At 36.6% G+C, this 17,001-nt stretch overlaps 1 protein-coding gene across 2 annotated transcripts in view; it reads left to right on the top strand.

The window, feature by feature from the left end:
• Positions 1–17,001, top strand: part of dpysl5b (dihydropyrimidinase like 5b) — a 198,804-nt gene that overhangs the window by 162,293 nt on the left and 19,510 nt on the right. For both annotated transcript variants that reach the window (XM_028797358.2, XM_028797359.2), the window contains exons 5-9: positions 1,911–1,979; positions 4,184–4,228; positions 9,359–9,434; positions 11,903–12,059; positions 12,728–12,869. In XM_028797358.2, the coding sequence (XP_028653191.1) occupies positions 1,911–1,979; positions 4,184–4,228; positions 9,359–9,434; positions 11,903–12,059; positions 12,728–12,869 (489 nt within the window). The remainder of the gene's footprint in view (positions 1–1,910; positions 1,980–4,183; positions 4,229–9,358; positions 9,435–11,902; positions 12,060–12,727; positions 12,870–17,001) is intronic.

Here is a 17,001-nt window from a genome sequence, read left to right as displayed (position 1 = left end):
GTACTCACAGACAAACGCAAGAGGCCTCGGCGTCCCGCCCCACAGTCAAATCTCACAAAGTACGGAGTCCTCAAACGTCCACAAACCACAGCATAGTCAAACCCACCACGCCTCACGGCTCAAAAGCAAAGGAGCTCAACTAATGTAAATAAGCGCCTACAACGCATCACGGCTCAAACCTACAATGCGTAATAAGAATAACCGAACGTATAAACTTCTCCAAACGTTAATGAATAATAATATTCCATTTGGAGGAAAAGTACTTTTATTAGGAGGAGATTTTCGACAGTGCTTGGCTATTGTTCCACATGCCATGCGTTCAGCTATTGTTCAGTCCAGTTTGAAATACGAAGACAATTGGCATTACTTTGAGAAAATACATTTAGTACAAAACATGCGATGTCCAGATCCAGAATATACCAATTGGTTGTTGCAACTAGGAGATGGAAACCTAACCAATACGTATGGACTTCACCCGGATATTATTCAGATCCCTCAAGCCTTTATCTGCGAGGACTTAGTGACAGAAGTGTTTGGAGCAGCAATCTCATTAGACCAGATACCACTATTAATGCACCGGGCTATATTATGTCCAAAGAATATTGACATTGATCACATGAATAACCAAGTCATTGCATTACTTCCTGGAGAATGCCGCCTCTTTCTAAGTACTGACAGTACAATGTTATTGAAGCAAAAGTACTTACAGGATCACATATTAACAATACTGTTTTGATTCCTAGAATCGACCTTACAAGTTCTGACCTGGAATTACCTTTTACACTTAAACGACGCCAGTTTCCCATTAAACCTGCATTTGCCATGACAATCAACAAATCCCAAGGACAGACCATGGACAGAGTTGGCATATACCTATCTGAGCCTGTATTTGGACATGGACAACTTTATGTTGCCTTCTCAAGAGTTCGCCGTTCATCTGACATTAAAGTTAAGATTATAAATACTCCATACCAAGGAAAACTCATTCAAGGACAACACACCATCTTTACTACAAATGTTGTTTATCAAGAAATATTCCAATAAATCATTGTAATGTGCCATGCTATGGGTTCTTTACTTCCTATGTGCGTCATCTATCTATCTATCTATCTATCTATCTATCTATCTATCTATCTATCTATCTATCTATCTATCTATCTATCTATCTATCTATCTATCTATCTATCTATCTATCTATCTATCTATCTACACCTTTACACTCCAATGTATCTCATACATAAATCAATGTATTTCAGGATACCCAATGCCAGGGGTTGGCGAGCGAAGCAAGCAGGGGGCGGAGCCCCATAGTGTTCTATAAATGACAGTATTCAGACAACAGGGATGAAAATCACCAGTATTTCATTTTGACGGTTCATTAATCAATAACATGGTTAATGTTTTATTGGTACATGGAAGAGTCTCTAACCCTCTGTAAGTGACCAAGATCTTTTTGAGATCCTCTAGGAAAGGGAAGTAAAGCTTATACTGTATACTTTGTTTGTTACTTGTACCTGAAAGCTTGTGCACATTGTAAGAATATAGAACAGTGAAGAATGAAAAATATTCAAACACTGTCATTTTTAAAGAGTTGTTAGATTTACATTTACATTTTCTATATTTATGCTTTGTGGAACATGGCAGCATGTCAGTAGGCTTGCATCTTTTAATTTGTTCTCTTGTTGTCAGTTTTAGTTGCTACGGATGTAATGGTGTGCACTTTTTCTAGCTTTTGCAAAATTCATGGTTGTGTAATTCTGCAGAAAGTTTAAATTATTACCCAATCTATCCACCGTCGCATTCTGAGATGTTTAATCACAAATAGGATATTTGGTATTGAAATAAGAATTTGTCAGTTGAACAATTACAGAAATATTCTGTAACATATTATATTTCTGATTTTTTTACAGGGTGCTAAAGAAGCCTTAGACTTGGGAATAAGTGGACCAGAGGGTATCGAAATCAGCAGACCAGAGGAAGTAAGTCAGCTTATGTTATGCATAGTTTTAAGATCTAATTGTTTAAACAATAACTTAAAAAACTGTCTAAATAACTAATTATTTTACTATCTTGGTTTAATATTAACTGCTATTCTGCCATCACATGAAATCCAAGAACCATCTTTTTATTAATGATTTAGACACATTGAAACTTTGTCCCTAGTTTCCACTACATTAAAATTTCTTTCATTTTGTGAACAAAAGTTAACTACTGCTCTATTTATAGAGCCAGTAGTGAACTGTTGAACCTGTATTTAAGGTAATTACATCTTTATGAAAACATAATATTGGCTAAATTAGATGGACAGAAAACCTTGCAGCTATGTATTAAAATTTAAAAAAGCCTTCAAATAAGTGTATTATGCTATTTTTAAAGAGCTAAAATTTCTCATTATTAAAATAGGCATATCATAACCTAGTCAAATTTTTGGAAGCGTCTCCTTTATATTTCGCAGGTATCTTTAGAATGTATTAATTTGTAAAGACAATTGCAGTTATAAATTTATTTTGTATTCTCTGTAATATTATATTTTATTTTAAATTATAGTAAATTGAGTTTGTGCATTAAGATAATCTTCATAAACTGTAACTTTCTTTTAAATTTGATTACATTTTAAATTCTGGGATGATTTTTCAAAATACAATTCAACCTTTATTGTAATTCATGCTTACCAGTGTCTTTACACATGTTTTATTTGTCAGTTTATTTGATTATACAATAGAATCTTGTAGCAGCGCCAGATAGAAATGTTATGTGTTTGCTGTTTGTCTTTATGGTCTGCTGATACAAGCAAAGAAGATAGCCTGCATGTGCTGGTTTGAAGTAAACTGATGATTGACAGCAGCACCTCTGATGGCAGGATATTTGGTTTCTGGAATCTGTAATTTGCATAATAGTTTTTGAAAGGGAGAAAGAGAGCAGCAATTGGAGGGAAAAAGACTTGTTGACAATCTAAATGAATCAACAACTACCGGTACATTGGCTATTTAAAGACCTATCTAGATAGGGGAAGATTAGCGTTCATATCCAGTGTTGATATTCCCTCGAATCCTGCATTGTATTGTACCTGTTACATCTAGTAGTCCCAGGTGAGCTCATTGAAGTTTTTTTGATTATCTGAATTTCATTTTACTGATAACTTAATTTTTTTCAAAATGCTACGCTTTGAGTTTTCAATTTAAGTTTCAAGCACTATTTTTTAGTAATATAATGAGAAAACATTCAGGATATACTGTAGTGGGTGAGATGCTTGAGGAGTAAAGGGATTTGTCTAATTGTTCATTCTGCTTTATGAATATAAGAATATTTTGGATTCAGAAAATATTTCATATTGGCTGAAATTGACATATATTTTCCTTATGCAATGTACATATATTTGTCTTGTATCTAACTGCACCTAGTGTTGTGGCATACAAAGGATTGCTCTTGATTGTCTACATCATTGAGTGGAGATGACTAAGCCACTCAGTGAAGGTCACTGTTTTCCTTAAAACTCTTTACATAAGCCTAGGATCAAAGGTAAAAAGTGAGATGCAGATGTCGAAATTTTAGGCACCTATTTTATTCTTCCCATTGTCCCTACAAATGTGAAATGCTTATATACTGTAAGCAATCGTCTAAATATACCATCAGTTTATTATCTACATCTGTCTAATAGCAATATGAGCTCTGCTCTGATAATAACTGTAGCAGTTAATGGAACTCTCCTGTCGGCTAACAGATATATCACATTCTGAGTTGCACAGTGTAAGCCATATACTTTGAAACTGGAGGCAAGTTTAATATCTTAATACACACAAAGAAAAAGATATACTGATAATTCATAGTCGATCTCCAACTTGCAACTGTGTTTTGGGTTGTGACTATTTGTTAATATTTGTGACATCTTTTGTCCATGACTGCCAGAAAGACAAATCTTGAAACTATGTAACTTCTACATGTAATATTAATATCTTGGATTATTAATGTTTGAGCGTATAAATAAAGATAATCTTTTAAACAAATTTTTCATTGTTTCAATGGTTACCTTGTGTTTAGTTGGTTTTTAGTTTTATAATTTTTGACTAAAACCAGTTTATCTTGGATAATATTCTACTTTTAGTAAAGTATTTACTTATAAACTTAAATACAGCACAGTGTCAAATATATTTTTCTCAAAATGCTAATATCTTTGTCTCAACAGCTTGAGGCAGAAGCAACACACAGAGTGATTACAATCGCCAACAGAGTATGTATTTTGCATTTCTTTATTCAAGTCTCTATAAAATACTGTGTGACCCTTTTTATTTAAATGTTTTCAATCTGAAGCTCTTTGTACTTCACTAGTTGTGATGGTCTGTTGCATTCATGGCATACTTGTTCATGGTCATACTCAGTCTTTAGGTTTGGTCATTTTAGAACTGCTAAACAAATATATTTTTAATGATCCTAAGCACTATCTCTGCTCAATACCTGTAAGAAAAAAGACCTCATTATCAGTCATAAGAGATTATATATAGATGCAAGTAAGGGTTAAATAAAGAGGTAGAGAATCACCAAACAAGAACTGAGAACACCTAACAGCCATGTAAGTTTGTTTTGATATGTGCCATGTTCTATAGCTGTAAGTTATTTAGCATTTTTTTCTCCATGCAACACAGTACATTAGTGATGTGTCGTTCGCGAACGAGCCGGCTCTAAGAGCCGATGCTTTGAAGCGAACGAGAGGAGCTGATGCCCATTGAGCAGAGCCGAAACTTCAGCCGCTCCTGCTCAGCTCTGCTGAAAATCCATTCGGCAGGGGCGGGACTTTACTTATATGGGCACACAGAACATTGGCTCATAATGCCGGCTCGTTCACGAACAACACATCGGACTAGGATCTTACCATTATGTGAAAGAAGGAAGGGGCGCAGACGCTCCGAAGACAGCGAGTGTTGGTACAGGCCAGGTACACAGAGCGACACTGTCGACTCGACAGAGGAGGAATCAGATTTAAATGCAAGCGCATCGTGAAGAAAAAAGGAAGAGTGAAGAAATTAGTGAAAGCCGAAAAAGAAGCAGCATCTGGCTGCATTTCAGTGATATTGGAGACTGCAAAGCTAAGTGCAGAATTTGTAATATGAAAATATCTGTTAGAGCAGGGTCAACAACAAACCTGCACATGCATATAAGAACCACTCACCCATCCGTGCAACTGAAGGAGAGCGTGCCCTCTCTCCTGCCATCCACTGACCCTGGAAAAGAGCCAAGTACTTCTGCTGCAGCATCCACTGTCTTACCGAAAACTGCAGGTATAACACGGTCTTCAGTTTAAACCAAAATAAGCACATTTATCCCAAAACAAATGACGCCAAACAAACAAATAAGTGTCGATGAGGAGCTGGCTAAAATGATAGCTAGCGACTTTTAACCATTTTCCATTGTGGAGGACAGAGGATTTACAACTTTTGTACAGGCCTTAAACCCCATGTATGTTCTCCCTAACAGAAAAAGTTTGTCCCAAACAATTATTCCATAACTATATATCTGAGGATGGAGTACAACACTGTGCTTTCAGAAACCACTGCTCTGGAAAAAAGGTAGCATTTCATGACAACAGAGCTGTGGATGAGGCATTTCAAAGAATAAGTGCAGCAGCAGCAAGATGCAACCCCAGCAGCCTGTCAGCTCCTCCATCAGAGGGCCAAGAGGAAGAAATTGGAGCAGGGGCATGTTCACAGGAACCACAAGCTTCTGCTGTGTGGAGGCTCTTTGATGAAAGAGCAACAGGAGACACTGCAAGGAGAAATCCCACAGCTGATGCTATGCTGGAGTTGAGGTCCTATCTTAAGGAGCCCCTCATCCAAAGAGCTGAAGACCCACTGAGCTGGTGGGAGGCCAAGGCTGCAGTCTACCCACGCCTGGTTAAGGTAATGGTAGGAAGACTTTGCATTGTCGCTACATCGGTCCCCTCAGAAAGAGTCTTCTCAAAAACAGGACAAATAATCACGGAGAGGAGAGATCGCATCAGCCCATCTAAGCTGAGGCATCTGGCATTTTTGAATGCCAACCTGGCCTAAAAACTTTTATTCAAAGAGTCATAGTGTTGTGTTGTTGTTGTTGAGTTTGGCCTTTATTTAATTTGTTTGCTGTGATTTTGTGTTAAGTTGTTCATTTAAAGCTTTTATTAAAATGTTAAACAATAGTAACTGTGTATTTTTTGTAATGAAAAAAATGCATAAAAACACATAATGTCTGAAAACAATGAATAAGAAATTGCTTATACACAAACCATTCATAATTGCTTAATTAGGCTAAAATATAAGCATCCAAGTGATACTAAAGGAAGAGCCATTCGGGAGCCGTAAGAGCCGGCTCTTTAAAGGGAGCCGATCCAAAAGAGCCGAAGCTTTGAAAAGAGCCGGAATTCCCATCACTACACTACATTACATTCCTCCTTCTCTCATTTGCATTGCATTTTCTAATTTGGCTGACCCCAAGGCGATGTACAACAATTATGACACAATGGGTTATATCACTTTTGGTTTTCCAGTTGGAGCCTAGGCAGGTCAAGTCACACAGTGTCAGTAGCAGGATTTGAACCCACAACCTCAGGTTTTGAAGTCTAAAGCCTTAACTAATGTACCACACTGCCTCCTCTCACAAAGTCATCTCTACGCTTTTCACAATCCTTCCATGTGGAAAGTGCTGCTTCTTCATCTACTCTGAGTATTTTTCCCTCAGCAAAATTCACTTCTATTGCCTTATAGCCTGTTCCCATCCTCAAAAAACATAATCTCACCATCTGGGACAACTTGTACAGATGTGTGAATACAATTTCAGGGCGATAAAGGCACATTTTACTTTTGTATCAGCCACTATAAGTAAAAAGTACAGTCAGTATATAGCATGATAAGTAGTTTTACCTTGTTTCTGTCTTGTTAGTGTACTTGCATTTTGCAATGATGATGATGGTTTTCAAATGTTATAATGAGAAAATTATTCTACAGTAAAGATTATGGCCAATAGTATGGCTAGTACAGCAAAAGAGCTCACAATGTGGTAACATTAGTAACATGAAATATTAGGCACTAGACTATTATGTGTTATTTGTTGGAAGTTTCACTAAAATGTTTGACTTGGTGGTGATGCTGTTAGGATTGCTGACACATAGCAGTATGTCATCATTTAACAAAATGAACTGAAATGAAGCAAGATAAAAAAAACAAGCACAAACACACCCAGTTAGAAAGACAACATGGCCACATACATTTTTGTGTGCCCTCTACTGGCCAGAAGGTGTTACCACCTCCAGTGTTTTTTTTTCGTGATTTACTCATTTCTTTCACGTCTTGAAAGCAAAATATTGGATTATAAATAAAAGATAAAAACTACATTGAATATATAGTAAATATAGCATAGGAAATGAAACTATGCTAGACAAAGTAAACCTTTTGTCAAAAGATATTAGGTCTAATGGACACAGTCTGCTGGTGCAAGTTTTTTTTTTTTCCGACTTCAATATAGAAAGGTACCTTGTGGTTTCCTTTGACGTTTTGGACAACAAATGTCATGCATTTATCACTAACAAAAAATAAACAAATCTATGTAACCATTTTACAGATTCCATACATTTATTCCGAGCCTTCAGTTATATTTCAACTGTATTGTACATCACATTCATTTTTAGAACCTACTTAATCAGATTCCAGAGTCACAGGGTCCTGGTTTAGTTTTGACAAATAATCTAAAAGGGCAGATGTACCAGGGGAAATACATAGATGTGGAGATAATGTGTAAAATGCACTCAGCTAGTGACAGGGGCACAATCCAAACATGAAGAGGGGCACAAATCATATTAGCCCAATAACAGGTATCAAAGTTGTTTTTTTTCCACTTAAGTACATATTTGCATCATAGTGATTTAATAAACCATAGTAAGTGTCAAGTGCCAGGTTGCTAATTTTTTTTACTGGGGTTCTTGGTGAGAAGTTACCATCTAAGGAGGCATGACTGGAATTATAAAAACAAGGGGCAAATTTATAAACATGACCTACACTACCAGAAACCCATCTGTTTGACTTACTCTTGTATGTCAATGGATTGCTACATTTGGTTATGAGAATTCATGTAATTCTGAATTACGCCAGGACCATATAAGTCTTAAAAAAACAATGAAAAGTTACATATTTTCTTCACAAGTGTTTTCTACTCCATTAAAAAAAACATGTTTATAATGGGATACGTAGCCTTGATGCAGTGAAACATGTCACACGGTAAGACAAATAAAATCTTATACCAGAGAAATGGTATGTCAGGTGTGAAAAGATCAGACTTTACACACGCATAAAGGTTTGGGGCAGCCACCTGTGTATTGTCCCTGGCTGCAATGGGTTTGAAAAGTTGAGGGAAGTGTCTTTGATGGAGTCCAAAAATGAACTGATTGAGGTTTGAGAAGATGGCGGTTTTAAATGGAAAGACTGGAAGTGATGTAGGGAAACCAGAAGTGACCTTCTTCAATGATGAGTCAGGCAGGTTTTCCCATGGCTGATCTGTAGAGACCACATGAGAAGGCTTACTGCACCCCACCACCACCTGGCCTGGCGTGGAATTACCTTCGCTTGGTCCATACAATGTCCTCCTACTCGCACATGCATGACACAGGTAAAATAACTGACTGACTGTAGTAGTGCTAAAGAGCAGCAGCTCTATTGTGAACAGCCTTGTCCTATAAGGATTAAGCCAGAATTGCAGCATGATAGTCATAACACTCTTATTGTGATCCCAAAAGTGATTTCCAGATTAAATGCATATACAAGGATAGCATGGGTGTAGAGAAGAAAGCTAGCTGAAATTTTTAGTTAGGGCACTCAGCATTCATTTAGCACAGGGTGACGGGTACTTTAGAAAGAAATTTGTTGCTTATTTTTTGTTGTTCCCTCTGTTAACCCTTCATTAGTTTTAGGGAAAGACTGTTTTTCACATATTAATCTGGCACCGGTTTATTTTGCAACTAGGCAGTGCCAATCAGTACAAAGAGGCTTGTACTGTGAAAGTGTGAAACAATACAAGAATCCTAGTAGACATGTATGCCCCATTGTTTCATTTTTTATCTGAAGTGGGTGGAAGATTGTACAATGATAAGTTTTTAGGTCTGGGTTTTTATGCTGTCATGGGGCATTTGTCTTGATGCAAATGGAAACTTGCGAAGTGAGTTCCATGCAGAAGCAATTTCAGTGATATCTCAAAGTTAAATTGGAACATTAAGAGATATTTTAATAGTGCATTATTCCACATGAAATTCAAAAATGAGTATCCTTAATTTGAATGATTTAATTTCACTGTTTTCTTTTTGTTTGGGATTATTAAATTTCTGTATAATTTTCTTTTTTCCTAGACCCACTGTCCTATTTATTTAGTCAATGTGTCCAGCATGTCCGCAGGTGATGTTATTGCGACTGCTAAAATGCAGGGTAAGCACTGAATTTTCTCTGTTTAATCCTTTTATTAGCTAAGGTGCTTGGAGTTGTTAGGGTGATAAAATGGAAAAGTAAGAAGTAATTAAAGATGATTTATTATCAAACCATATTACACTTAAAGTGGTTGCACTTAATACATACTTATTGGTACTACTGAAATTGCTAAAATACCTCTAGAATCAATTTGGCCCCACTAGGGTGGCTTTGGGGCCCTGGAAAAATACAGAGAGAAAAGAAATTAGAAAAACTGAAATGTAATGGGCAGGAATGAAATTCGGATTTCTTGGTTGAAAGATAAGCGTGCTAACCATCACACCGCCATCACAACCTGTGCAGTGCAGTTTCTCTGTCAATAGACCACACCATTGTATTCCTTTCTACTTCCTCTGAGCCAGTGTCATACTCATGCCTTCTGTCTGAAAGTTAGATGTCAAAAAATCTGATGGAAGGTAATAAATACCCGAGTGCCAAATTTCAAGTCTGTGGCTTGAAAAATAAAACTGTACATAAAGAACTAACAAATAAACAGATTGTGCTTTATAGAGGCAGAAATTTATGATGCAGTTTGATTCTCACAGTCCTACTTGGTGAGACTGTTGTTAAATTTATATATTTGCACTACCATAGACACATACATTTAAAATACAATCCCCTGTGTATGCTAAAGGGAAAATATAAGGATATGTAAATAGACTGCTTCAATTTGATGGTTTGTAAATATTGTAAAATTAAAGAGAGCTAACTTCACGTGTTAAACAACATAACAGACATTACTTTTCAAATGGTAAGTACACTTCATGCTTTAGTAGCTTGTAAATCTACCTTTTACAGTAATAACTTGAAGTATTTATTTCACTACGTATTTATCAGTCAGTTACATCATATTGCTAAAATGCTGAGCATGGCTGTTTTCTGCCTTGGCCCAGAGCTGCTGAGTAAGTTGCTGGCTCCAGTGACCCTAAACTAGACGAAGTAGGTTTGACAATGGGCCGATGGATTAGTGCATCTATTTGTCTGCCATGTTTTTATAAGTGTAAAATACATTTTTTATCAAATATTGTTAATGATTTCTATGTTAAATTTGGATAGTGGTGGTAGAGGCGTAGCTAGGGTTTTCAGCGCCCAGGAACAACTGAAGATTTCACGCCCCCTCCTGTTTGCCAAAATGCAATGGGGAAGGGAAATTTGGCGCCTCCTGGATGCTGCGCCCGGGGACAGATGTCCCCCACTTGCCCCCCCCAGCTACGCCACTGAGTGGTGTGCATGTAGCATAAATTACAGCATTAGTACATCACAGTGCTTTCCTTCTGCTAACTACCAGCATGTGGCTTCACTGGATGCTAATATTAGTAACTATTCTTCACTTCTTTCTTACAGTCCTCCGTTCCAGCTAAGCAAGCTCAATGAAATATAAGCATTTGCAAATAAAATACACTTACAAATAGAACAAAATATGAACCTAGACATACATAAAGACATATACTTGCATACAAACATGCTGTATATCTGTAAAAACATGAGTACATTTTGGAGGTTCATGCAGTATTTAAGTTCAATGGTTTCTTCTTACAGTTATCCCATTCAGGTTATTGACTGTGTGTATGCTATGATTAAAAATAAGTGACTTAGGCATAAGGATGTATTTTGATTAATACACCCTTTCCTCTGTTGCTCAGGATATGTCTTAATCATGTGTCTCATTTTTCATTGACCACCATGGGGTCAAGGTCTTTACTCCAGGTCTGATAACTCAGATTGTCATAATTGGCTGCACATACAATTAGAGCTGCTAAATTCCATATATACGCAAGCCATGATATTTCTTGTACCTATATTTACACATTTATAATTTCTTTCACTCAAGTATTATCACATAGAAGAGCTCCATTTCTAGTTTCTACCATTGTCACAGCTTTATCCTAATAATAACATTGTGTATAGCAATTTTACTTTGCGTTGGTAGCTAAATATTCTTTGCATGTCTTTACCAGATATTGAAGGTGGTAATTACTTCTGTAATGTGTGCATATGTGATAGGTTACATACTCTTTAGAAGACATCCATATCTTGAGTATAAAACTAGGATGTTATTTACTCCGTGACAACATTTTTCTCTAAGTCTACTAACACTGCATCCTATTACCAGAGCCTTGAATTGTGGACTAATATACTGAAGCATCTGTGATGGACTGCTGCTACAACCATGGATGGGTCCTGCCTTACCTTCAATACTGGCAGAACTGGTTCCAGCCTCTGCAAACCTGAGCTGGATTACATATGTTTATAATGGATAGATAGATGTAATACAGTGTACTAATATTTTGTTCCTAGTACATGATGTGAAATGCTTTAGCCCATTGCCCAGTTTTATGTTAAAATTTTCATATTTTAGCTTTCAAAATGTACGTGTGAGCCTGCTTGGTTTTTTAAGGTGATTTTATAATGCAACCCTTTTTCCACAGGAAAAGTTGTTCATGCAGAGACAACCACCGCTCATTCTGTGTTAAATGGATTGCACTATTACCACCAGGACTGGTCACATGCAGCAGCCTATGTCACTGTACCGCCACTCAGACTTGACCCCAATACACCCAATTATCTAATGAGCCTACTTGGAAAGTAAGTTTAAGATTCAGTTCTTTTGGATTTATAAACAGTAGCACAGGTGCAATGTGAAGTTGTTGGTAAGTAAGGTTTTCCTAAACAATAGTACTGTACATATGCAACAAGCTTTATAACACTATAGAATATGGAGTGCAATACATGTTTAAAGTAGATAATTAAGGAATAGAATTTATGTGTTATGTGGCACGTTAGTGCTAATCCTATTAGATAGAGATAGATAGATACTTTATTAATCCCAAGGGGAAATTCTAGTGAAATATTAGTGTATTTTCTTAATATATCATTGGAATGTAAATAGAACTAGCTTTTCAAGCAATGTCTTAATATTGCAATATTTTAAACTTTGTGCATTTTATGTTTTTAAGTTTTAATCTTAAAGGAATAATACTTCTTTTTCTGTTTAGATTTTACACTTTATTTTAAGATTTTAATAATAGGTTACTGAGATATTTTTCATATTATTTCCTAAAGGAGGTATTATTAACTTCACCAATTTTTAGAACATCTAAAAATATTTTTTACATCCTTGAGTGAGCATGTTTTAGTTTACCTACAGGCATTGCTTGGTATAAATCATTTCGAATGACACATTTTGTGATGTTGTCAGCCATTGTTATGGGTGGCAGCTAATATTTCTGGGTTTTTTTTTGTTTTTTTTGCAGTGACACTTTGAATGTTGTAGCTTCAGACCACCGCCCCTTCACCACAAAGCAAAAAGCCATGGGAAAAGAAGATTTCACTAAAATCCCACATGGAGTCAGTGGTGTTCAAGACAGGATGAGCGTCATCTGGGAGAGAGGAGTGGTGAGTTCTGCTCCAGCATACAGTATATGGCTATAGAAGAGTACTCATTCTTTATAGAATTGATATTCACACAGGTTGTATGGGCTATAATTGTTTTCAGTTTCTGAATAGCTCTTAAACCTAGACTTGAAATTTCTTGGGAATTAATTTTATTATTTGAAAGAAGATGAGTTGTGCTTACAGATTGTTATCAGTCATTTTCCAGGACTTGGTTACCCTGTGCATCTTGCACAGGAAAAAGTGTTAATTCATCTTAAAATGCAACAGTCGTAATACGTTTTCTGATTATTATATCACATGAAAAAAATCAGTGCTAGGTAAGGAGAATCAGTGAATTTTGTGATGTTGCTCAGCAAGTATCTCAGAAGATGACTCAAAATGTATTTACATCCCTTACATAATTGGAACAGTTATTTTATAATTTTGTAATGCCACAGCCTGAATACTTTCCACAGTGCACCTTGCTTTCAAGGGTCAACTACACAAAGGTGTAGAGTTGTAGTAGTCTTAAGTGCTTTCTTCTAAGATTTTTCCTACAATAGTAAATGATATAAAATTATCTTTACTAATTTACACATAATTTGTTTAATTAAATTTTGTTCCTGATATATATATATTAAGTGTATGGATGTATGAAAGCTCACCTGCATCTGTCAGTTTCTACTTTTGTAATGCAGATCCATTTTTTATCATCATCATGACAACTTTGCTTTTGATAAGGTCAAGTGCAGATGTCAGTATGTGCTTTTCAGTAATTCTGACAAGAATGTAGACCACCGAGTGGTTCCCAGTCACTGCAATGCAGATTATGAAAACAAAGTGATATAAAAGGTACTCCAGTTGGACATGGAATAAACTATAGTTATGTATATTCACTTCACAAGCATGGTCAGTTTTAACAAATGTGGCACGTAAGAAGTCTTGCCTAGAACTGATGTTTCTCTTTGTCTCTCTTACTCTCTCAGTTGTTTTCCACAAAGTGCATAGAGATATTACAGTATTTAGCTACCATAAAGTAAGATGGTGTATATAAAATGACAAACCGTTTATGAAAATAAGGGGCCTTTACACTAATGCCATCAGAATAACACCCAAAAATACTTTACTAGTTGAGAAGTAATCTGTGCTTGTATTGGTGAGGAATTTTTCAGAATTGGTGTTATGCTGAGTAAGCAACGAATATTTATTTCATAAACAGTGAAGCTGTTAAGTCTTCTTCTCCTTCATAGCCTGTGAATCAATTGGCTTCATCATTTTATTCTTGAACCAGGAAGTAGGCAGATAATTGAACTTTTTTGTAACCAATCTCAGTGAGCTGCAGTTATTTAATTGAATCTGTCTTCTTTATTATAATTGATCAGTTTGAGAAATGTGTTTATTTCTGCTTCCATTTTATTTTTAATGGCAGTGTCTTTAAATTTGTGTAGATTCCCATTTTAGACTAGAACATTTAACATTTAACTTGTCAAAATTCACTGATCCAAAAGCAATCACCATTTTTACTGTAGTGTCCAGTATACTTACTTATGTTTTATTGTTTTTTTTCTACTCATTTTCCAGTTTACAGATTTTTCTTTTCTTTTTTCATTACCATTAACAGGTGTTTATTCATAAATTCTGTCTTGCTTTAATTGTTATTCTTTACTATTTAAAGTGTTTTGTTTAATGTCTTCTTCTTCTTCTCCTCCTCCTCTATTAATTGATTATATCTGTTTTCAGATCTATCATAAAATAATTTCCAGTTTTTTTCTATTTTCCTATTATAAAAATGAACATCTGAATGTATTTTTTCCTACCGTTTGCTGATTTCTTCATTTTTTTGTCTATTTCTGATGTTACACTTTCTCTGTTTAGTGTAAATATATGTCATATATGTATTTTCTTTTACCTATAAATAGAATCTTATTTTTTCCATTTCTATAATGAGGATGTCTTTTTCAGCCTTTTGTAAAACTCCTTATATTGCTATTTTCTTTCTTTTGCATTTTGCATAACCATTTGTTTGATTCTGTTGAGTCTAATATTTATGTCTGTATTTTTATTATACAGACATATAAAAATAATTTTTCTCTCCTCTTCATTTAATCAAAATGCATCACCTTAATTTACTTCTTTTCATTCCATCCTGGGGCCTTTCACAAAGTGAAATGCTTAAATCTCTGTTTGTCCTAGTTGCACAACTACAGGAGCATTTTACTTCACACTTCTTTACATAGTGACCATCCTTCTGGAAATTCCAGCACATTAGATCATAAAACAATGCTACAGTATAGTCTAATTCCCACATTTCCAACAGACATTTAACAAGGCTTTATTATGCAGGTTACTTCTATGAGTTCCAGTTTGAATGCCAGTATAAAGTATTTGACCTTAAGCCTCATGTGTCTTATCTTCATTCTCCCATTATCAGTGATGCTATATTTTTTTTATTTTATCTATATATATAATTCACTAAGTCCATGGCAAGCAAGACACACGCAAGACCGAGCCCCGCCCGCCAACAATTCGCGCAAGAGCGAAAACATTTGCCAAGAATGTTTTCATTAATCAAGAACGAAAGTCGTAGGTTCGAAGAAGATCACATACCATCATAGTTTCCAACCATAAACGATGCCGACTGGCGATCTGGCGGCGTTATTCCCATGACCCGCCGGGCAGCCATTACTCCCTCCGCATAAAGTCAAACTTAAAACTGGTTCAGTCGTCATGCTTCTCAGAAACCTCATGCCAGCAAGAAGTCTCTGTAAAGGCACTAGACTGATTGTTCTCAGCATTCACCACAATGTATTAGAGTGTAAATCAATCGCAGCTGCTACCTCACAAACTGTCCTTATTCCCCGGATTTGTCTGACCCCATCAGATTCAAATTTGCCTTTTACTTTTACACGAAAACAATTTCCTGTTAGATTGGCCTTTGCAATGACAATTAATAAGGCGCAGGGACAAACTTTCAAAAAGATATGCCTGTATCTTCCAAAACCAGTTTCCAGTCACGGACAATTGTATGTTACTCTCTCCAGAGTTCCATCTTTTCATTCACTTGTAACACACAGGCGCGAGAGAGAAAGGGACAGAGGAGAGAGAGAGAGAGACACACACACACGCACACACACACACACACGCACACATACACACACACACAGGCGCGCGAGAGAGAGAGAGAGAGACAGAGAGACACACACACAGGTGCGCGCGAGAGAGAGACACACACACAGGTGCGCGCGAGAGAGAGACACACACACAGGCGTACGCGCGAGAGAGAGACACACACACACACAGGCGCGCGAGAGAGACACACACACACACACACAGGCGCGCGAGAGAGAGACACACACACAGGCGCGCGAGAGAGAGACACACACACAGGCGCGCGAGAGAGAGACACACACACAGGCGCAAGAGAGAGACACACACACACAGGCACGCGAGAGAGAGAGACACACACACAGGCGTGCGAGAGAGAGACACACACACAGAGGCGAGAGAGAGACACACACACACAGACGCGAGAGAGAGAGAATCCCTGACCCCATCAGATTCAAATTTGCCTTTTACTCTTACACGCAAACAATTTCCTGTTAGATTGGCCTTTGCAATGACAATTAATAAGGCACAGGGACACACTTTCAAAACGATATGCCTGTATCTGCCAAACCCAGTTTTCAGTCACGGACAATTGTATATTGCTCTCTCCAGAGTTCCATCTTTTCATTCACTTACAATCGTATCCTCAAACCCACCCCATTTGGAAAACTGTGTCTTTCAGGAAGTGTTCACCCATCAATACATAATTATGCGGCGTATGCTACGCCGCGGGTTGGCTAGTTAATTTTAATTAAAAGCAAATAACAATCCATACAATCAAATGAAACTTAACAAAATGGAAATTCATCCCCCATCCAAAAGAAAGAGAGGAGAGCCAACAAAGCAAATCTTTGAAGCAGCAAGGAATGAAAAGTATCCCTTTCCCTGATATAAAAGCTTATTCTAAAATGCTATTGATTAGATCCTGTCATCTTTTAAAAAAGTTTTGAACAGATATTTTGAGTGAGAATTTGATTTTTTTTTCCCAATTTCAAATTGTATAGGACATCAGTTACCCACTGACTTAAAAGTGGTGGGGTGAGATTCT

This window comes from Erpetoichthys calabaricus, chromosome 3 (assembly GCF_900747795.2).
Source record: "Erpetoichthys calabaricus chromosome 3, fErpCal1.3, whole genome shotgun sequence".
Lineage (NCBI taxonomy): Eukaryota > Metazoa > Chordata > Cladistia > Polypteriformes > Polypteridae > Erpetoichthys > Erpetoichthys calabaricus.
Note: the sequence above shows the minus strand (reverse complement) of the source record. Positions and strands in the feature narration are given on the sequence as shown.